At 32.4% G+C, this 23,881-nt stretch overlaps 1 protein-coding gene across 50 annotated transcripts in view; it reads right to left on the bottom strand.

Annotated features, from left to right (window-relative positions):
* ADGRL3 (adhesion G protein-coupled receptor L3) overlaps window positions 1–23,881 on the bottom strand; it is an 850,050-nt gene that overhangs the window by 41,552 nt on the left and 784,617 nt on the right. For 32 of the 50 annotated variants that reach the window (XM_078367171.1, XM_078367163.1, XM_078367166.1 and 29 more), the window contains 2 exons: window positions 7,988–8,014; window positions 5,262–5,430 (listed from right to left, as the gene is read on the bottom strand). In XM_078367171.1, coding sequence (XP_078223297.1) covers window positions 5,262–5,430; window positions 7,988–8,014 — 196 coding nt within the window. The remainder of the gene's footprint in view (window positions 1–5,261; window positions 5,431–7,987; window positions 8,015–23,881) is intronic. The other 18 variants (XM_078367177.1, XM_078367175.1, XM_078367168.1 and 15 more) reach the window with 1 other exon arrangement.

Raw genomic sequence — 23,881 nt, forward strand, 5'->3', positions numbered from 1 at the left:
CAAAAGATTTTAAATTTAGTCCTTCAAAATAGTTCTACTCAATAATCACAGAGAAATATAATTACTTTTCTTTATAGCAATCTTGATTAAATACTTAATCCTGGTTGTAATATAAAATTACAGGGAAAAAGAAGACTTAGCTGATGTTTTTAAGCAGAGAGTTACATCAACTTTTGGTAAAATTTTTATAATGTTTAAAATTTTTATTACTGTCTCTTTAATTAAACAAGGCATATAAAAATAAACAGTAACTGCCTTAAATCACATCTCTACTATCAGTAACAACAAAGGGACACTCTATTATATTGATTATATGTTCACAAATTTACCTTATGAAACAGTATCATATATAAATTATTCTTAGGCCTTTACGTATTTGATTTCACATTAGAGTTCATTATTTCTACCCCTTATGATAATATAATATTCCAATAAGATTTTATTTAAATCAAAGTTATGAACATGTGCTTTAAAAATAATGTTATTTAGAATCAAAAGCAAGAAAGATATGTAAATTATGCATTCAATTTAGTATTCAAAATGAGAACATTTCATCTTATGGTAAAATTCATCCTGTCAAAGACACAGCAGAATCAAAGACAGAATAAATGCAGATTTGCTCAAGGAACTCACATTTATTGAGTGCTTGTTATGTGATAAGAACAATGATAGAGATGGAGTCAGGTGACTCAAGTATAGAAGAGGAGGTAGGTGTTGGGGGCCAAGGAAGGCTTCTCGGGGAAAAAGTCTTCCCAGATAGTCTTCAAAAGAGCCACCGGAATTAATCTACAGAGTGAAGTTGAAATAAAGAATAGGGGAGAAGAGGAGAAAAAGGCTTTCTTGCCATAGAGAATAGAATGAGCAAAACAGGGTTATGATGTGCTGGCTTTTAAGGCCTTTTTTTGCTCAGACATGGCAAAATTACTTATTTTTAATGTGTTTAATAAGCTATTGATTTGTTTTGCAACCAGTCTTTTCTGTGCTACATTTATCAATAATTAGAAATAGAGATAATTATTTTTGTTCAGTGTTTACAAGTCAGTCCATATATTGTTTATCTTAAAAAGAGAAATCAGTTTGTACCCAGTTATGTGTGTTTCTAAGATAGATCCATTGGGAGAGTGGGAAGAAGAACTTCTACTTTTTAACCATTATATGTCAGGAACTGTGTTAGGTACCTCCCTCAAAATAACTCTGAAAAATAATTATTACCTTCATTTTATAGATAAGGACATTGAATTGGGATAAGCAATAAGAGAAAACTGTAAGACTGAAAAGGTTAAGCAATGTGCCTTAGGAGAATAATCTAAATTTCATGGTTGTTCTATGATCAAAAAGCTCTAAGATGCTACATTTGAAACATGGATATTTGATCAGCACAGGCACTGTATATTAATAATATTATTATTAAAGTAATCTATTAATTATCTCCTTCTTTGTATCTTGAAAGAATTAGGGCAAATGCTTTAATTTATAACTTGAGAAGGCTTAAAATAATCTCTAACCAAAAGTAAGCAGTATCAGTGATAGTTTAGTAATTTCTACTGATTAAATGAAGCATCTCCAAGAACCTAAACTTTGATTATAACTCCCCGCTCTGCAACATCCCATTTTGTTTTTCCTAAAGTACTCAGCAAAAGACATGTTTCTTTCTAGATGAGAAAGTGTATTTGAATGAAATGATGTAAACCTAAACAAATATTTCAGTACAAAGAGAAATAAAGGTGAAGAAAAAGGAAAGAGAACCACCCTCCCTCCTGTTACAAAAGCAGCAATACTGTAAAAGCCACAGTCATTAATCATGGACTATTTGAATTTTCCAACAAAGATTAAATGTTCTGAACTGATTATATAAACAACAGAAAATCAAGATATTTGGTGATGCCAAGACTTGCATTAGCTACATTACTTACTGAATCATTATACTGACTTTATTTTGCTGTGATTTGATTTGAAATGTTAAGCATATGTCTTAAAAAGAAGAAAAAAAAATAACATGGACCATGTCCAGGAAACATTTTTTAGTTTACAATAAAAAAGTTATTTGATTGTTCAATCTTTGCATATTCAAATCTACTATATCACATGGTACTGCATCTTAGTTATCCAAGTCAGATGATATCTTATTTTGGTGTCATGCTGTTCTAGAATACAGAAGACAGCAAAGACAATATACCTTACCAATGGAACATTTCTTCTATACTCTCATATCAGAAATAAAATGATCATGGGAACTCTGAGAGTATATCAAATATCTGAGTGTATGACAAAAGTAAAAGTAACCACTTTAATGTGACCAGTGGAAATACTGTTTATACAATCCACACTCAGAAAATGACTCATTGCTCAAAAATTTTAATTTTATGAGTAAGTTGAATCAATTAAAAAGTGATTCAATAAGACAAAACTTTCAAATACGAAATATTTCATATTTCTCTACTCAACATATATAAACAACTATACCATCAATGTCATATTAGTGAAACTTAATCAGATGGCTTAAAAGAAAAAAAACCTCCCAACCATTTCTTCAAAGTTAAACACAAGTACATTACATTTTTTTATATAAAATAAAAATGAAAAATAATTATATATTTTCTGATATTGGGACATATTCTTGACACCAAAAACAAATGCGACCAAAGTTTTAAAATTCAAAACACGGAATAGATGAAGGAGCAATATGCATATTACTTGTTATTGTAAATCATGAAAGTAAGCTTCCAAAATCAGGGCCTGGGAAGTTTTTCTCTAATGTCCAGATAGTCAACATTCTAGTTTCTTTGAGTCAGGAGTCAAAACCAAGGATATGGTGTATATACTTATTTTAAACTTTAAGTATTTGAAAAAATTCCTGGCTTCCTGGCTGTAAAAATAAAAGGCAGCTGGATGAATTTGGCTCACAAGCCAGTTTCCGGAACTCTGTTTTAATGAATCACAAATCCGAACTTGATGACATATGTATTTCAAAATTTAACTTACGTTAAATATACTAAAAAATCTAAAGTTGTTTTGGGGTCTTGAGATGTAAAATTTCTACCTGGATATCAATGCAATTATTACTTCTTCTAGTGATATGTTTATGTTAAAGCAAGAAAAATAATAATATTTTAATTAACATTGGGAAAACTGAAAGAGGTATTGGCTAGTAAAAATACTCAAAACCAAAATGATTTGTGTATAAAGTATAAAAATTTCTTTTCTGCTTTGTAGAAAACTTCCAAATTAACATTAAAATTTAAAAATCACTTCTTAAGGAGTTAATAAACAAATTAAAATTAGAAACCATGTTGGTCCAAATTTCAAGCTAATGTACAGAATACAGATGACAGGTGAATAAATCTGTTATACTTCAATATGATACGTCAGATTATAATAACCTAATATATTCCTTTTTTTTTTCCATGGGCAAATGCTACCTTTTCCCTTAATCTCCTGATTTTGCTCACATTTTTTTTTTTTGGTATATATTTCTCCTGAGTGTCAGTTATGGCTTTCTTCTATCCAAATCTAGACATTTTTCCAAGTTTTAGTCTCTCTCACTTCTCTGAAGTCTTTCAGAATGTCAACCACTGTCTTTTTCTTGACATTTTCTCCAACTATGTTTTTATGTTTCCCTTGCAGTTTAGGTGGTACCAATGATAGAGTCCTATCTGATTAAAAAAAAAAAAAATGAGTAGATGCCGTGTGAGCCACTTTCAAATCTTTAACACAAAATCCTCTTTCTCTTTCCCAGACTTGCTGTTGGATGTTAAAACCCAAGAGGACTATAAAATCATAGACTGAGGTTGTTTGAATCTTTATCAACCTATGACCCTTCATGGGGTAACCCCGTTCATTGGGCAATGAGTAAAACGTAAACATTTGTTGAGTTAGACTTTTGTAATTTGAGGGTTGTACACATTAATTATTTGGGAGGGTTCATCTATTTTAAAACAACCTCTTTTTAAGGGGAATTCTAATCAATTAGATTAGAATCCATCTATTCGAATGTAACCTCTTTTCTTTACTGTAGCCTACGTTTAGAAGCCTGACTCATCATTACTACTTTATTCTGTATTGTGATCATGTCAACACATTTTAGGTATCTATCACCACCTAAAACTGAAACAGAGTAGTGTGTTGTTTTATGTTTGTCCAACTTGACAAGTGGACACTCTTTTCAACTTCTTATTTTGGTCCCACCAGTCTCTAAAACTAAAAATCCTAAAAAGAGATGTCTTTACTTTCTATTTCCTTTGTTTTCCAAATAAAAATTATAAATCTTATTGTTTCTTTCTCATAAATTTTAAAAATAATTTTCTACCTCATTTTCAGAGCTATCTCTTTGAATATTTTATAATTATTTTTACCCCCTCCATGTCACACATGAGTAAACTGAGACATGGGGAGGTTAATTAACTTGCCAAAAAGTCACATAAGTTTTTAAATGGAAGAACAGAGAGATTCGAACTTAGGCAATCCGGTTGGGGGTTTTTGTGACTGGACCAATTAAGACCATATTTTAAATAAAGTTAAAGTGCCTAAGACTGGAAAATGAATCTTGGGATTTTAGAAAATGTAATAAAATAATATTTAGTATTTAAAATTAACTTTGAAATGTATATATTTTATGTCCTTACAAATGTAAACATTTGCAAAAATAGATGTGTAAAAAACTGTGTCCTAATCATTCAACTCTTAGGTTTCATAATAAATGCTCTTAAAAGAATGAAATATAGAGACCATTATTAAGTATTCATTCAAAAAACATAAATGTATATTATTTTACCATAAGCTGTGTAGATATTTACATTTTCAAATGTAAGCTAGTGTTTAAAGAAACAGAACTATATACACATATACACATATATATTTCCTACACCATGATATATATCCATGATACGTGTGTGTGTGTGTGTGTGTGTGTGTGTGTGTGTATCTCATGGCTCCACAATATTTTTAAAAAATAATTACTTCCTAATACACAAATTCCGTTTGTCCACCAATGGGAATATTAAAGACTTTAAAGTCAAATCTACAAGAAGATAATTTGTTCATTGTTCAAATCAGAAAATGTTTTTATTGTTTCTACTGTTGGACACTCTCATCAACTAGTATGCCTGTATTTTGTGCTTGTTTTGCTTTACTATTATAAAAGATGAGTCTCTTTATTTCTTGTAGACAAACATAGCAAGAATAATATATTAGAATATGTTATGAGTACTTTGCTATCATGAGATGTATGCCATTTATATTTTTATAAAAATATTCTAGCTTACCTTCTTCTGTAGGACACAATGGAAAATAAATATAAACATTCCCTGTAGAGAATTGAAAATGGTGAAGAGATACGCCATGATGACTGTGCTTTCATTAATATACATGAGTCCAAAGGCCCAGGTCAATCCTAATAGGCAGAGAAGAGCTATTGCACCTATAACCCATGACCTGTAGAGAAAAGAAAAAAATTAATGGTTATCAAACAATTGGTCTTTAATTAACAACCATATCAAATCAACAATACAACACTGAAAAAAATGTTACAGTAACTTTTATTGACAGAAAATGTAAGACAGGTGGTGTAAATACTTTAAGATTTTAATGGGACTACAAATTTTCAAGCTTGAGGAGATATACATGAATGAAAATGTTATGAACACAGAAATTCATTTAAGCAAAAGCAGATTTATATCATAAAGTATTCATGTATTTGCAGTGCATATGCAAATGGCATGAGGTGTAATTATGGTGAATGGCAAGAGGAAAGCAGGCTATAAAGCTATGTTAGTCTTCCTGGTCTCACAGTGGCAACATTTGTTCATTTGTTTGATTTCCCTCTATTAGTGCTTCTTCTGATACACTTTCACCTCATTTAAAAAAAATTCCTCTTTTTCCACAAAACTTTTAGTGTTCATTAACAAAAATATCAGTCATATTAGGAGGAAATACATGCATTTGAAGTACATGTATGAATTTAATAAGCCCTATTGTCTAATTCTGTAGTTATAGAGAGAAAGCGTCAGGGATAGTAGATGGAAAAACGTAGCTCCACTCTAGTGGAAGCACTGTTTTTACTCTCCTTCAGTTTTTGGATCACTCTCTTCTATGGTATATTGCAGTAGATTTTACAAATCAGTCATATGGCATCTTTGTTTAAAAAAATTTTTTGAAGACTACAGGAACCTTCACTTCTTTGAAGTGTCTGGAAATTGAAGGGAGAAGATGAAGCTGAGAATGAAGATGGAGTGGTATGAGTGGAGTAGTATAGAATGAAAGACAAGTTTGCACTCCCACTCCATTCTCTTAGTTTCCTCCAAGCTGTCATTTGCAAGAGTTTAAGCAGGTATCAAAATTCATGTATTTGTGGTTAAGTTATGTATTGAATAACAAGAGAAAATGAATTCTTGGAACCACTGGGACTCATAATTAAAATGAAATCCTACTCAACTCCTAAGTATATGGGAGAACAGGACCAAATCAGTGGAGATCTCTATACAGTAATAAACCCAACCTCTTTATTCCCAGCACATCTTCCTTCAATAGGGTATATTCATATTTCTTTTCAGCAGATTTTTATGCTACACTTACATTGTCTCAGGAAGGTATATTTACAGAGATTGAAACTTTGTAAAATGAAGGGGAAACCATATATGTTTATCATAATCTGAAGCTGAGTTCAATTTGTTATTTAGAGAGAATTGCATCTTAAGAAAGATATGGTCCCAAAGTAGTTAATTATTAAAGTTTTACTAAAATTAATTATATTTACTATTTTTCTCCCATAACAATCAGCCACTATATTTCATGTTTAAATGCCCACTAAATTTAACATGTTTAATTGAAAACATCAACATTCTTGAATAAAGAATCTCTAAAGAAGTTCTGCTATTACATGTTACACATTTGCTTATATGAATTAGAAAACATTTTAGGTGTTAATATTTTATTCTACAACTGGATTCAGAAGTACACGAGCTTTTAAGGAAAAGCTCTCAGCTTCTTACAGACCAAGTTGGAAAAAGAAAAAAATAAGAATTGCCATTAAATCAAGGCAATATTGCTATTTAGATTTAAAACAAAATAATAGGATCAAATACTGAAGTCAGGTATTATCCACTGGAAAACACATGATGGGCCCAAGGGTTGAATGGTAGAAAACTGCAATGAGCCCCGATTTCTTAAAAATTAAAAAAAATTAAAAAGCAAAAGCATGAAGAAGTGAAATGGCACTGGAGAAAAATGAAAACAAAGGACTCTTCACCAGAAGAACAAACTGAAAGTCTCAGCAAGGTTGCCCATAAGTTGCCAATCATAGTTTATTCTTGAGGGACTTGTAATTTTAAAATATGTATGGGGAAAATGTCCAAATGTTAACATTTATGTTTATATTTATTAGATTAGTACAGACTTGTAGCTTTATTTCAGAAACTGAAATATATTTATACAGATTAGATCATTAATCAAGTGACAGGTGTCAAATTTGAAATTTTGCACATGTAAAAATTAATTTTGAAGAAGGCTTTTTTTTTTCTATTTTTCTATTTAGTATAGCAATTCATTAATATCAATTGCAATTGGGTAGTTTTATACCCATAAGATCATTTTGTAGATATACCAGTAAATGAGAAAATAATTTTAGATGAATGATGCCCAAACAAACAACAGAAAAGCGGACATATGTGACACAGAGGAACACATCACAATGAAAGAGGAAAGCTATTAAAAGCGAAACAAGTCTGTACCACAGAAAATTGCTATTGCTGTGGCACTGAATTCAGGTGATATCCAATTAACAAAGGAGAAGCAGAAATTTTTTTTGGCAATACACCTGCAGCATATTTATTCTGCATGTAAGTTATATGCCAGATTATTTTCCTGCACAGTTTGCTCTTCTGCCTCAATGTGAATGACAGAAGCTCTAATGATTTTTCAGTACTGATCTGACAGCTGGTTCATGGGACCACACTGATAAATGGAATTTATCAGCCATTCAGGTCATTCTTACTTGATGAAGGGTCTGTTATCCTCATAGCTAAAGAATGCATAGACATAAAGACAAGAACACCAACATTAGCATTTTATGACAAAGAATTTCATATGAAAAATATTCTCCTGGTCCCCAAAGGCCTCTGTCCCCCACCTCCCTGAAAGAAATCATAATCCTTTATATCCAGAAGGTAAATCCTAAAATGACCATGAGAACTTAAATAACACGAAATAAAAGCAATTTTATAATACTGCAATATCCCTTATAAGACTCAAAATTCCATTTTTTTTATCATGTGCTCATATTACTTGTGACTTGACAGAGACATTTATTTCTTAGAGATCACATTTCTCTAGAGAATGAGAAATTTTATGAGCAATCTGGAAAAGGCTTGGGGGTATGCTTAAAATGACAGATTTCATGTCACTGAAAAGTATTCTTATTCCGTAATATTAGTAGGTAAGATTACTTAATTATAGACAGTATGCTTCTATGTAATTTTAACTTGGAGATGATTGACCTTAGTTAAATCTTAACATTATAGCTCTTTGAAAATAATCTGTCTTGAGTACTTTAAAATTCTGTTGTGTTCTGAGATAGAAAACCCTGAATAATCTTTTATAGTCATAGGAACAAACATACAGCACCTGCGTATTGTCACTTATGTTTACTAATTTATTTAATATCAATATTCAATGAGTGAAGATAAGGAATGTTTCGGATCAATTTATAAAAACATAGTTTCTGCTTAGACAATTGTGATAAGCAAAAGAAAGGAGAAACTCTTCCTTTCTCTTCTCTCTTGCCAGAGGCAAGATAGTTTTCTATGTTATGTATACACAAATAAAGCTCCTAGAAAGATCCCAACTGTGATGTATTTTGAAAAAAAGAGAACCACTGATGAAAACTCACTCTCCAGAATGATTAAATAATACAGAATGGTATTTGAAGCCAGTTTGCCTGAGGTTTACATCTTAGCTCAACCACTTACTAGCTACCTATTTGATCTTAGGCAAAAATTAATTAACCTATGGTGTGTCCATATATAAGATGGTGATAATTATAATGCAAGTTTCTTGTGATGATGAAACAATTATTATAAATAAAATGCTCAGAACCGTGTCTAATGCAAAATGTCTTTAATAAATATTATATACGGTTATTATTTTTAAACTATTTAAAGCTAGGATAAAACCACACCGAAAATACAGAATTTCTCACCCAGAGAACAAAACCCCAAATACATAAATGTTGAGTAAGTAAATATTTAAGGATATTTCAGGAGCAGTATGATGCAGTAAAATAGATGTGGCTGAAATAAGTTGGTAAACAAAGCAGAGAGTGACTAGAACTATACATCCAGTGGGGAGATTACTAGTTATGTGTGGCTACTTACATTTAAATTCATTAAATAAAATTAAATTTAAAATTCAGTTCCTCAGTTACACCAGTCACATTACAATTACTCAAAAGCTTCATATAGTTAGTAGTTACCATAATGGACATGTCCATCATCACAGAAAGTTCTATTGGACAGTACTGGACTTAATTATGGACACTCAAAGACAGTTTTAAGGCAAGAAGTGGAAATCCAAGAGATAGTTACATAATTCATGGATGTGTGAAAGATATAGAGAGAAGAATTTGTAAGAATTGATGTTATTTATCACTTGTAAAACAGGCCTAGAAGGAAAAATCCTGTACTTATAGTACTATCAAAAAGTTATAAAGCATAATAATGTAATATTTATTAAAGTATATGCATTCCCATTGCATCAGTATACTCCATCTGTGATGTCCACTTCATGATTTGAATAATTCTACCTTAATTTGTATAGGACAATGTCAAGCAAAGAAAGTTATAGAGGTTGACACATAGGCATACAAGCAAAAATGCTCTACAAAATTGATTAAGCTTTGTATATATTTTAAATAAATTTCATGATGTATATTTTGGGTATAAAACACGATGCTGTAGGATATACATAGATAGTAAAATGGTTACTATATTGAGGCAAATAAACATATTCATTATCTCACATAGTTACTAGTTTTTATTTTTGTAGCAGGGCAGCTAAAATCTACTCATTTAGCATGAATCCCATACACAATACAATTCTATTACCTATAGTCCTCATACACATTGTCTCTAGACTTGTTCATCCTACACATCTGCTCCTTTGTATCCTCTGACATACATCTCCTCATTTCTTCCCCCTGCCCCTGTGTTTTGTTCTCTATCTCTGTACTATACAAATGTTTCAAAAAATTAAAATACAAAGTTTGCAATATAACTGCTGAGGTGACATATGTTTTGCTTTTAATAAGAAATATCAAAAATAGAGATATCAGGTTGTAACTCAGCAGTTTTTATCAACTGGTGGGCAACCAGTCAGTTGCTCTACCCAATAACAAAGACAACAGCAACTCCAGCTTCACTTATAGTTTACCATAGTCATATGTGGAAGTCATGTCCACTGGGATGTGGCCAGACGTGAACTGTGACCTTTTTGGGTCTTGCCAATTAAAGGATTGGAATTGGTCTCTTCTTTACCATATGCTGCTGTCCTTCCACTAGAAGAAAGTGATTTGGTGCCTTAGGCACCAAAATGGAGGCTGTTATTTATGTGGAGCTGAAAGATTAGACTTAGACTACCTACTTCTAGACTCTCATAAATAGGGTATAAGGCACAATGTTTTAGAATTTTTTTTACAGTGGCTTAATTTGTGCAATAATTAACCAAGCATTTCTTTTATCTCAAGAATGAGATAAGTAATATACAATGATTGAAAATCTAAAGATCACTGAAGATTACCTACAATATGTGAGTACCTTCCATCATTTTTTGTCAAATATTCTACTGGCCTCAATTACCTAGTTTTATAGTTTCTCTCTACCAAACCCAAATTAAATTGGTGGTAATGTTGCCAAGTTGTTGATTCCTTTTTTTTTTAATTTAAAATGCAGATCCACAGAACTAGTTTATATAACTGAATAATTTTTATTCTGATTTATCAATGATAGTCCATTCAAATAAAATACGATTACACGTTGTATGACAAACAATTTTATTGGAGTATATTAAAGAATTTGATTAAAATGTGATGCAAAGACCTAATATGTTCTTAGCAAATGTTAAGAGGAACTTAACAGGTTACCTTATCATTTATAAGTGGTGACTTATGGATTTCTCAAGATAAAACTATTCCTCATAGACGAAAAACAGGTAATAAATACTAAGGCAGCTGTATGTTGGATGGGCTTTTCCTCAATCAACAGCGAGGCTTCCAAGTTGAGGACTCAGAAGATTCAGTTACCCTGATTCTAAAAGGAGCCAGCAGTAACCTGAGATAAAGGACTTTCAAGAGATTTACTTAGAAGTGATCTAAGAGACACTGCTTTGCCATACTACCAGCCCACTTGTTCCAAGTCCTTAAAAATTCAAGGGTGAAATCAAGGCCATTTTAGGATTGCAGTATTCACAGAATATATTAAATAGTAGAAAGAAGACATAACTTTTCTCATACTAATCCCCTAGCCACAAATCTTAGCAGGTAGTAGAGGAAGTATGTTTTACATGGGATAGGTTATTAAAGTTTTAAGTTGGTCAGACGTATATTACACAAATAGATTGGCAACATTACAATATATTTCTAAGATCACAGTGAGTGATGTGCTACTCAGTAGTTTAAGGATATTTAAGATAGCATAGCTAGATTAGTGATCAGAAAAAAAGTCTAGACATTTAATCTTTTATCCTATTGCATTAAAAAGGCTCAATCGAATGGTTATACTTGTGACAGAAATCTTGACAGCTTAATATTTGTTCCAGATGTAACTTTTGTTGTTGATGGGACTATACCATCCTGAAATTATATTATTATATTTGTTCTTTGTTCACCACTATAGGAAGATTAAAAGGAAAAAGAATTTCAATTTTTTTTTTTTTTTTTTTTTTTTGAGACTGAGTCTTGCACTATCACCTGGGCTAAAGTGCAATGGTGCAATCTTGGGTCACTACAACTCTGTCTCCTAGGTTCACGTGTTTCTCCTGCCTCAACCTCTTAAGTAGCTGGGATTACAGGTGCACACCACCACACCCAGCCTTTTGTATTTTTAGTAGAGACAGGATTTCACTATGTTGGCCAGAATGGTCTCGAACTCCTGATCTCGTGACCTACGCACCTTGGCCTCCCAAAGTGCTGGGATTACAGGCATGAGCCACTGCACCTGGCCTGGTATTTAAAATTCAATTCAAGAGTTCTGAGTAAAATATAAACAAGTTTTCTCTATGGTTATATAATAAATCAATAAGGATTAAAGATACTAAAAATTCTTCAAAAAACATAAAACATAATATACATATAACATTATAAACAACAGAGAACATCATTATATTTCAACTATGAATTTTATTGCTATTTAAATATTACTACCAAAAGCTATATTCCTGTGTTTCATTCATAGGAAATATATAAAAGGAGAATGAAATGAACCAAATAAATAAAATAAATGGTTTAGAATATGTCATAAACATTTTATTCCTATGACTCAATAATCCCATAATAATACTGCAAATTTGAAAGCAAGACAGCAATAATAAATTTTAAATGATAGATTGTGTGCTGCTTACGAATAAGGTAAGTCTGAAATTAGGAAAAGCTGAGTATAATAAACTAAGTTAAATAAATATCAAATCAATGACAGACAAAATTCTAATTTCTCTGCAATTCAATGTTATATAGACTATGCTTCCTCTACAACTCAATGTTATATGAATTTCTTTAACTCAATATATTATTATCAAATAATTAATTCACATGTGAGAGAAGTTAAGGGTATCAATAAGGAGAATGAATAATGAAGTATTAAACTGTACTCCATTTATACAATTACATACTTATTACAATTTAGTATCTCTTTCTATCAGATTTACAAAAACTAATTGGTAGATTGCATACAAATAAGATACAGGCATACCTCAGAGATACTGCAGGCTCCGTTCCAGACCATCGCAATAAAGTGAGTCACAAATTTTGGGGTTGTCCATTGCATATAAAAGTTATATTTTACTATATTATAGTCTATTAAGCATGCAATAGAATAAAACACTGTACATACCTTAATTTAAAAATATTGTTAAAAAATGTTACCAATCATCTGAGGCTTCAGCAAGTTCTAGTATTTTTACTGATGGAGAGTCTTGGCTGGATGTTAAAAGCTGCTAACTGATCAGGGTGATGAGTTGCTAAGGGTTATGGGAGCTATGGAAATTTCTTAAGATCACAGTGAAGTTTACCACATTGATTGACTCTTCCTTTCATGAAATATTTCTCTATAGTATGTCATGCTGTATGATAGCATCTTACTCACAGTGGAACTTCTTTCAAAATTGGAGTCAATCCTCTCAAACCTTGTTGCTGCTTTATCAACTAAATATGTAATATTCTAAATCCATTGTCATTTCAACAATGTTCACAGTATCCTTACCAGGAGTAGATACTATCTCAAGAAACCACTTTCTTTGCTGAACCATAAGAAGCAACTCTTCACCTGTTGAAATTTGATGATGAAATTGCAGAAATTTAGTGAAATTTTCTGGATCCACTTCAAATTCTACTTATCTTGCTATTTCCACCACATCTGCAGTTATTTCCTCCTCTGAAGTCTTGATCTCCTCAATCATCCATAAGTGTTGGACTTAAATTCATCCAAAATCCTATTAATGTAAACATTTTGCCTCCTCCCATGAATCACAAATGTTCTTAACGGCATCTACAATAGTTAATACTTTCCAGAAGATTTTCAATTTAGTTTGTCCAGATCCATCAAAGGAATCACTATGTCAACTCTAGCCTTAAAAAATTATTTCTTAATTAGAAAGCCTTTAAAGTAGAAATTACTCATTGATCCATGGGCTGCATAATGGATGTTGTGTCAGCAGTTATAAAGACATTAATCTCCTTGTATATATCTATCAGAGCTCTTGGGTGACAAGGTGTCTTGTCAGGGAGCAGTAATATTTTGAAGGGATTTTTTTTTTTTTTTCCCAAGCGTAGGTCTCAACAGTGGCCTTAAAGTGTTCAATGAACCATGTGTAAACAGGTCTGCTGTTATCCAGGCATTGTTGTTCCATTTATAGAACACAGGTAGGGTATATTTAACATAATTCTAAAAATGTTCACAATGATAAGTAAGCACTGGCTTCAACTTACATTCACCAGCTGCATTAGCTCCTAACGAGAGAGTCAGTCTATTTTTTGAAGACTGGAAGCCTTGAAGCCAGACAACGATCTCTTCTCTCCAGCTAATAAAATTCCAGATGGCATCTTCTTCCAATAGAAGGCTGTTTTATCTATATGGAAAATCTGTTGTTTAGAGTAGCTGCTTTCATCAATGATGTGAGCTATATCTTCTGGATAATTTGCCGCAGCTTCTAAATCAGCACTTGCTGCTTCACCTTGCACTTCCATGTTATGGAGATGGCTTTCCTTAAATCTTATGAACCAATCTCTGCCAGCTTCAAATAAACTCTTCTTCTACAGCTTTCTCACCCTTCTCAGACTTCATAGAACTGAAGAGAGTTAGGGCCTTGCTCTGGTTTAGTCTTTGACTTTAGAGATTGTTGACACTGGTTTAATCTTCTAACAACACTACTAAAACTTTCTCTATATCAGCAATAAGGCTGTTAGGCTTTCTTATCATTCCTGTGTTCACTGGATGAGCACTTTTAATTTCCTTCAAGAACCTTCCTTTGAATTCACAACTTGGCTAATTGGTATGAGGATTAGCTTTCAGCCTATCTCAGCTTTCAACATGGTTTCCTCCCAAATCTTAATGGTTTCTAGCTTTTGATTTAAAGTGAGAGACACTTCCTTTCACTTGAACACTTATAAGCCATTGTAGGGTTATTAATCAGCCTAATTTCAATATTGTTGTGTCTCAGGGAATAGGGGAACCAAAGTAGAGCGAGAGGGAGAGAGATAGAAGAACGGCTAGTCGGTGGAACAGTCAGAACACACATATTTATTGACTAAGTTTGCTGTCTTATATGGGTGTGGTTCATGGTGCCCTAAAACAATTACAATAGTAACATCAAAGATCAGTAACCACAGATAACCCTAACAGATATAATAATAATGAAAAAGTTTGACATATTGTGAGAAATACCAAAATGTGACATAGATACATGAAGTAAGCACCTGCTGTTGGGAAAATGGCACTGACAGACTTGCTTGAGACAGAGTTGTTACAAACTTACCATTTGTAAAAAATGTAATATCTGGGAAGTATTAATACAATAAAGAGAAGCACAATAAAATGAGGTATGCCTGTATGCAATATTTGAGTCTTATGTTTGAATAAGATAATAATATTACTGCATTATTATGTATTAACGTTAATGTATAAAAGGTGATATGTCAGTGCTAAAAACACGGACTTGCAAACCAGCCTGTCTGAATTTGAATGACTGTTGAGCATTTTAATAACTCTGCAATGCTGTGCAAATTGCACCTTATAGGCCATTTCTGTGAAATGGAGATACACACTGAATACATACATATTTTTGTGTAATGGGGATATATACATTTTCATGGGACCATTGCGTGTATCAAGTAAAAGGTCTTGGTACTTTTATTTGCTATAAAAAACTATGCAAATATACAAAATTTTAATGTGCAAAAGTATTATATAAATATTTGCTATTATAACTGCTATTGTATACTGACCTTCTGATCTCAAAAAAGGGTTGTAGGAAAAAATACATACCCAATTTTATATTAGGTTTTTTAAAAAGTATTTTGGAAATTATATATTAAGTTGAAATACAAAGAAGATGAGGGAGTCACTGCCTCTTTCTGAATTGATCTTTACTATACATTTAAAGGGAATCAGTTTACATAAAGTAGTGTTTTCTTTTAGATTATTAGTTTAAGTTTAGTAAATGCTATGACTTTTCATATTCTGAATTGAAATGGAAGTATTTCCAAAATTCCTAATGAACATTTAAGGAAATAACCAAAGTTCTTTGTTTTACCTGAGAAATCTAAGTTTGATTCATGAATATATTATATCCTTAGTGTTGAAAAGTCCACTATATAACTGCAATGTTCTGCTAAGTGTAATCATTTGACTATAAAGAATAAAAGACATACATCACATGTAAAATGTTCCTGAAGAGTCAATTAGAGATGTAAGTTCTAGAAATGGATTCCTTAATATTCTTTCTTATGACTTTTCAAAACTTAGAAAATTGAATATAAAAAATGAAATAAATAAGAAGATACCTGTATATGCACATTTATATTTATTTCCAGCAGTTTTTATTTTAAAATCAATGAAAACTTACATTAGCTGGTAACACTTCAAGATCCATAAAATTTGTTTAGCAAATGGACATATTTACTTATTGATATTTATAATTAAAATTTACAGTATTTCCTGGTTCCCTTTTGGAGGTCCAATGTTTCCTACACTTATACTGAGCCCTAGAATTATTGAATTCCTTAGAACCTGTAACTGTGGGGCTGATAAAATATGGTCACTGGAAAGCAAATATATTACCTATTCTCAGGATTTCTTTTTTCAACTTAGAGATTATACAAACTTTTAGTTTAAGTAAAACAAATCTAGAAATTAATAACTTTTTAATCCTTGCCAAAAATGCTCTGACTGGTTGAGATTCTCTTATATTCTTTCTCATACCATATGTTATTTTCACCATTTTACAACAGAAACACTCATTGAATAAACAACTGATTATAAACTACTTGGGAGAATAACTAAAACACAACAAAAGCACAACTGAGTATTTAAAATACATCTTTTCTTTTTAAAGATTCCAACAAATGGAATCATCGAAGGCACTGCAGCACAGTTTGAAGCAGGCAAGGTTTATTTAATTTTTGGAAGTATCTTATCCTTTATAAGCTTCAGTTGACTCATCTCCACGATAAATGAAATAATCTCACTGGAATTTTTTTAGAGTTGAATGGACTCAAGGAAAGATTATTCTATGGTTCTTAAAAGGTTACAAATTAGTAAGAGCTTCTGAAGTATACTCTGAATTATTGAATTTATTATTTATATGGAACAGTGAATGTCCATTGTAATTTTTCTTGTAAAGATTTTGAAAAAAGTCCCACTGCCCATCTACTACACAAGAGCTATTACTTGGTCAGTGAGCAGACCTGATTAGTTACTTAAGAGCTCTATCTCAATTCTGCTCATTTAATACAGAAGCCCAGTGAGATATAATTATTCCTAATTCAAATTGTTACAAGAACTTTAAAGATAATCTTCTTAAAAAGATGTCAGTGAGAAAAACATTAAGGAATATTATAGAATATCAAAACAAAATAAAATTTTATAGATTCATAAAAAGCTATAAATCACAAAATAAAAAATCTTAAATCAAATGCATTCTAAGCCAAACGGCAGCTTCAAAAATGTACTAAGAATTAACATCAATTGGAGTTTATTATCTGATGATAATAAGGTTAAATTAGCTAGCAATAACTAATAAAATATGCATATATGCATGACTACCTAACAATTCACTATTTGCTGCTGTCGTGAAGAAAGCTTCAAACTCCACATCACTTTACAAATACGTGCTACCTAAAACTAAACAAATAATTCTTCTTCTAATGTAGGTTAGTCCTAAATGAAAAAAGAAAAACTTTTCTTTTATATATAAAGAATTAAAAAATTCCAATTTAATACATTTTGAGAAAATAAATGTAAAATAGCTGGGGCTTATAAAACCAGAATTATAATTATCTGTGAATAGTCATAGACAAATCATAGAACCATTTAGAGTATAAATTCAAAGTAATGTTAATGTTGGTTACAGAATCACTTTCCTATTCCCGTGATAAGAGTCCAGGTGTTAAACTGTACACATCCCCACTGCTATGCAAACTCCTTCATCTTCTCCTCAGTGTTTCCACACCCCAGCTGCATCGCACACATGAGGCACATCTTCCCTTTCATAGAGCATATAAGGATGATATCTCCTTTTGGCTTATATCAACTACCTTCCATTTATGATGCCTGCCACCCCCAGATCTTGAATGCTTTGAAATCTTCTGCCCCCACAAACTCCCTCCCCTCAGCCTCAGATCCAGTAGGACAGGCCTTCCTCTAAACAGAAAGCTGGGCCAGTGGGGCCACACTAGTCAGCATTCCATCCTCCCTATGCCAATCCCATCTGGGCTCCCATTTGTCTGGCACCTTTGCACTCAAGAAAGTTATATTGTTCTCTCTCTCTCTCTTCCTCATTTCTTGGCAATATTCTGCTTTTTCTTGACATCTATGGCAACAAAATATCTGGACATTCCTAGGTCTTGTCTTGCACAGTCCTCCATTGATAATCGAATGATTGCAATAAGCACTGCAATGCTGAAAATTTCTTGGTCTTTTCTACTCTAAATCTGTATCTACTTCAGTGAAACTGAGTCTCTCCTGGGAACCAGGAGACTTATATCAGAGATTCCTCTTCTGACACCCTCAGTCTCCTAACAGATCTGCTCAATTAGAATCTGTCACCCTGAGATGCCTATTGCTCTGCAAACTCCAGTAAGAACACAGCAGTCACTATCAACTGCAAGTCTGAGGGAAGATGCCAGTCCCACCCATACTGACCAGTGTTTTTGGGCTGAGTTAAATGAATATAATATCACTTTCTGCTCTTCACTGCACTTCTTTATTAATATGCTTTAATGACCATTTTAGTAATTTGAGCACAAACCTCTTGAGAGCTGTGTTTTCCTCTGCTTTAATATGCCTAGGCTCCATCACACGGAGCCAAGGAAGTGCCTGCTGGCCTTTGGAGTGCCTCTTATGATCTAGCACCTATCAGGTTAAAGTGTGTTATCCACAACTAGTTATATTTTACGACCTCTGTGTAGTACAGGTTGAAGCACTGCTCAATTTGCAAACAGCAAAATTTTTCAGGAATCTATACTCTCTTGAATCTGTTCTTAAGCACTAACCTCTTATTAGCATTAAAAATGTTCTTTTAGTAAGAACACTAATTAAATGCTCAGCAAAATGTTACTTAGAGAAAACATGGAAGATTTCTTTAATAAAGGAGCCATGCTTTCTTCTTCAGCACAGCCAATGAGTTGAAGGCCTGTTTCCGTTCTCCTTTTCATTCTTTCAAGAAAAACTTTTATAAGTGGACTCATGAGAGTTTTCATAATGTATTTTTTGTCCTCTTAAACTATCCTTACCGGGACAAAAAAATATTCTTACCAGAGGACAAAAAACACATTAAAATAACATTTTACTTCAGAACTTACTTAAAAGGCTTAAATAATTTATTAAATAACAAAAGGTAATGATGCATAAACATCATAATCAATTAAGAATTATTCCAGACAGTAAACAGAGTTAAATCACTCTATCCATATAGTCTAATAAATAGTCTGAAAAAACTTTCAAGTAAATTAAAAAAAAAAACTATTTGATGAACTTTAGTATTTTTCAAGAAAATACAAAACAACTTAGAAAACTAGAAATACATAGTAATTTCCTTAACTTGGCAGAATCATTCACTTTAAAAAAAATCCATAACAAACATTATACTTAATGGGAAAACTTCAAAATGTATATTTTATATAAATATATAAATCACTATATAGTAATTTTCTTAACTTGGTAGAATCATTCATTTAAAAAAATCCATAACAAACATTATACTTAATGAAAAAATTTCAAAATGTATATTTTAAACCTCAGGACCCAAGCAAGGATGTAGGTTATCCTTGACATGCTCGGTTGTGGTCCAAATCCAATACCAAATAAATAAATAAATAACTGGCCTAAAGCTTAGAAGTATAGAGATAATTTTTAACTTATTATTTAAATGTGACATGATCATCTCCATAGAAAATACAAATGAGTGGAGTGAAAAATCATTGTAACTATTTAATAGCATTCAGTAAGTTTGCCAGATATAAGATCAACATGCAAAAATCAGTATCATTTTCTTATTTAGCAATAATAAACTAAAACATCAAAGGGAAATATATATCACTCCTAATAGCAAAAAAAAAAAAGAAAAGAATTCATACAGAAATTAACCCAGCAAAGAATGAATGGACATTAATGAAAAAAAAATTTTTTAAATCTACAAAAGGATATAATGGAAGGCCTCAATAAAAGAGATTGACAGGTGTGTGAATGGTATGACTTAACCTCATAAAGATAGCAGTTCTTACAACACAATCCATATATTTAAGCCAACTCTATTTAAAAAGAGGAATATATTGGAATAATTTTAACAAGTGATTCTGAAATTAATGTGAAAGAATAATAAAAATCCATGACTAGCTAAAACAATTTTGAAAAAGATGATCAAAATAGGAGGACTCACCCTACCAGATATTAAGCAATTTCTAGTAATAATGTAGTAATGCTAGAGAAACATAAAGCATGTTCATGGAACAGAAGAGAAAGCACAGAAACAGATTTAATGTAGGATAGTGTGGTAGCATAAATGTTCAGAAAAAGGACGGATTATTTAGCCAATGGTGTTGAAAACTTGGCTTATTACATAAAAAAAAAGTGTCTTTCAAAGATAAGATCATAAAATGAACTGTAACACTGTGAGACAAATAAAAAATAGAATAGAAAATAAAAGGCCAGGTGCATCAGACCACACCTGTAATTTCAGCACTTTGGGAGGCTGAGGCTGGTGGATCACGAGGTCAAGAAATAGAGACCATCCTGGACAACATGGTGAAACTCTGTCTCTACTAAAAATACAAAAATTAGCTGAGTGTGGTGGCATGTGCCTGTGGTCCCAGCTACAGGAGGCTGAGGCAGGAGAATTGCTTGAACCCAGGAGGCAGAGGTTGCAGTGAGCTGAGATTGTGCTACTGCATTCCAGCATGGCAACACAGTGAAACTCTGTCTCAAGAAAAAGAGAGAGAGAGAGAGAGAGAGAGAGAGAGAGACAAAGAAAGAGGGAGGAGGAGGAGGAGGAGGAAGAGGAGGCAGGGAGGGAGGGAGGGAGGAGAATGAAGCAAATAATTTTTAAATCCTTAGTTTGAAAGGATTTCAGTTAAAAGACTTTGAAAACATATACCTTAGTGGAAAAAGTTGATGGTTTACATTTATATTTATTTATATTTGTAATAAAAGAAAAAATTAACAAAGAGGTGACAGACTGGAAGAAGATATTTGTAATAGCGAAAGCATTCAAAATGTATATCAGCAAGTAAAAGAAAAAGGACAGGGAAGCTAACAGAAAAAAGTGGAAAAAATTAAAACCTTTATAAAAGAGAGAGAGAAAATCTAGTAGAAACAAATAGGCACACAAGTTTTACTAAAATATCCCTGTGAATATTAAGGGATATGCTGCATTATAGCATGTTATCAAACTTACAGAATGGGAAATCAGGCAATTTTAGAAACCTTCCCCCAGCTAATTGTGCAAGATGCAGTAAATTCAATGAAGACAGAAAAATCAGAGCACTGTGACGATGAAGACTATTACAAAGGAAATGCACCATCTTTTGAGTCATATCTAGGAATGTATAGGATATTATCTAATATGGTCAATACTTGGGCTAATAAAGTATTACTTTTTATGCTCATGGCTTATTATCTTAATCTCATAATTAAGTAGTTTTAAATTATAGCCTTAGGCTGTCAATCTCAGTTCTGGAACAAAGAGGATTTTTGTGTTAGCACTTTGAAGAATCTGGTTTAAAATATCAACTTCCATAGGCAGTAATCCAGAGTATTGCAGAATGCGTACTCAAATAGCACATTTATAAAAGTGCCAGGGACCTTGACGACAGACCTTTTAAGAATACATAACTGTATGTAGTGGAGAAAACCAACAACAATTGGTTCTCAGCCAAGAGAAAATTAGATTAGGAAATTTTCAAGTGTGGACTGAGCGGCTCAAGATGCTTAACACTCCACTATACTGTCTGCACATTTTAATTACAAATCCAATGATTTAATACAGTCTTTTGTCTTAGGTAACTCTGACTTGTATACTTTCAGCACTTTTAAAATGAGGTAAAGAAAAAAAAATATCATTTTAGAACCAACTAACTCTCCTGCTGGAAAACACTACTGAAAAATAAGAGAATGAGAAAAGCTGAAATCTGAAAGGATCTGTTAACTTGTTTTGCTTAAAGGGGAGGTATTTGCTTGGAATTGAGGGAAACTGATATGCACCCGCAATATGGTGACATGTTTAATTTGCTAATCAATGATCATCTGTAGCACCTTCAATGACAGAGCATTTTACAGACTCCTTTTACGAATGCTGGTAAAACTGAACGGCTTAAGCCACAATTTGCAAAACTTACATATGATGGTATTTTCTGGAACTTGGGGAGAATGTGAATCTCAGGCAAATCAGAAGTAGCGTTCTCAACCATAGAGGGGAATTTTATATCACTAATGAGTGGGATTCCATTGCCCAAGATGGTAAGTGACTGCATGCAGACAATAATAAATTTAGGCAACAACAACAAAAAAATTTTAAAAAGTGATATTACAGGCTATTCCTTCCTTTCTTCTGACATTTTTGTATACCTGATAGACCAACTAATTTTCTACAATTTCCGTTTCTTCCCACAAATTATATCCTGTCCTTTAAAACTCATGGTCCAAACTCAACAAATCCCCTTATATCCTAAACTTCATTTTTACATGTTTCTGTGACTTACTACTTTTAAGTGAAATTGTTCCCGACTGACAGTGCTTTCCCCGAGGAACATGCAAACTCAAAGTATTGGTTCTCTCACATCCGTCAGGTGGTGCCATCACGGAATCATGACTTCCCTAGCGTAAAAACCCCAAATCCTCTGAGGTTCTTGCCATGGGATATTTATCACTGTCTTCTTGTTTTTGTTATCTTCTGTCTCTCCACCTTTTCACTACATATCACTCAATTCATGTTGATACTTTCCTCCTCAACCAGCCCAGACACTATGATCATTTACTTTCTTATATCCTCTCTCCTCTTTAATGATTAGAAACACACACACACACACACACACACACACACACACACACACACACACACATATTGAGGTAGCTGAATATTTCTGAAGAAAAAAAACCACAACCATGTTTTCTGAAGACATGTTACATTCATAAAAACAAATTTCTAATGGTACTTAATAATATCAGATATGCCTACCATACTTCCCCAGTGCATATGATTTCCCATTCTCCATAAGGAATATTCCACATCTTTCTTCAATTCCAAACCTCTTTCCCATCACAACTTCTTCAGCTGAATATTTCCTAGTTCCTTACAAAATGAAAACAATCTGACAGTTGCAAATGTTCGCACTGTCCAGACCTGTCCATTTCTTGGACAGCTCCCAAACTCATCCCCAGCTGCTGCCCCCTTTGATTCTTGGATTTTCTGACATGATGTTTATACAAGTATGTCAGTGACTTTTCTTTCTGAGTCATCTTCACCAGAACGGTATTCTTCTTGTGTAGTTTCATTCAGTAATTCACTTTACATACTAATAACGCTGATATCTCTGTCTCTCATCCTAACAAGATTGCTGTACACTAAGACTCCTCATAATTGCATTCTGCTGGCCAGATTTTATAGTTCATAATTTAAAATTTAATATAATCATAGGTTTTAAACACAGGGCCCTAAATGATCATTGTTATTCAATCAATATCAGGATTAAAATTTTTTAAGCATGCCCTATAAAATTATCTAAACTGATATGTTTACTGAAATGACAATCTTAAAAATATGTAAACATTTGGTTATATTTATAGGTATGCAATTTGATGTGACAAGGAGTATATCTAACAGGTAAAGTAGTGGACACTGAAGTCAGATGGTCTGTTGAAATCCTGGTTCTGTCACTAACTAGTTCTGAGGTTTGAGGTGAGTTAACCTCTCA

Source organism: Callithrix jacchus, chromosome 3, assembly GCF_049354715.1.
Source record: "Callithrix jacchus isolate 240 chromosome 3, calJac240_pri, whole genome shotgun sequence".
NCBI lineage: Eukaryota > Metazoa > Chordata > Mammalia > Primates > Cebidae > Callithrix > Callithrix jacchus.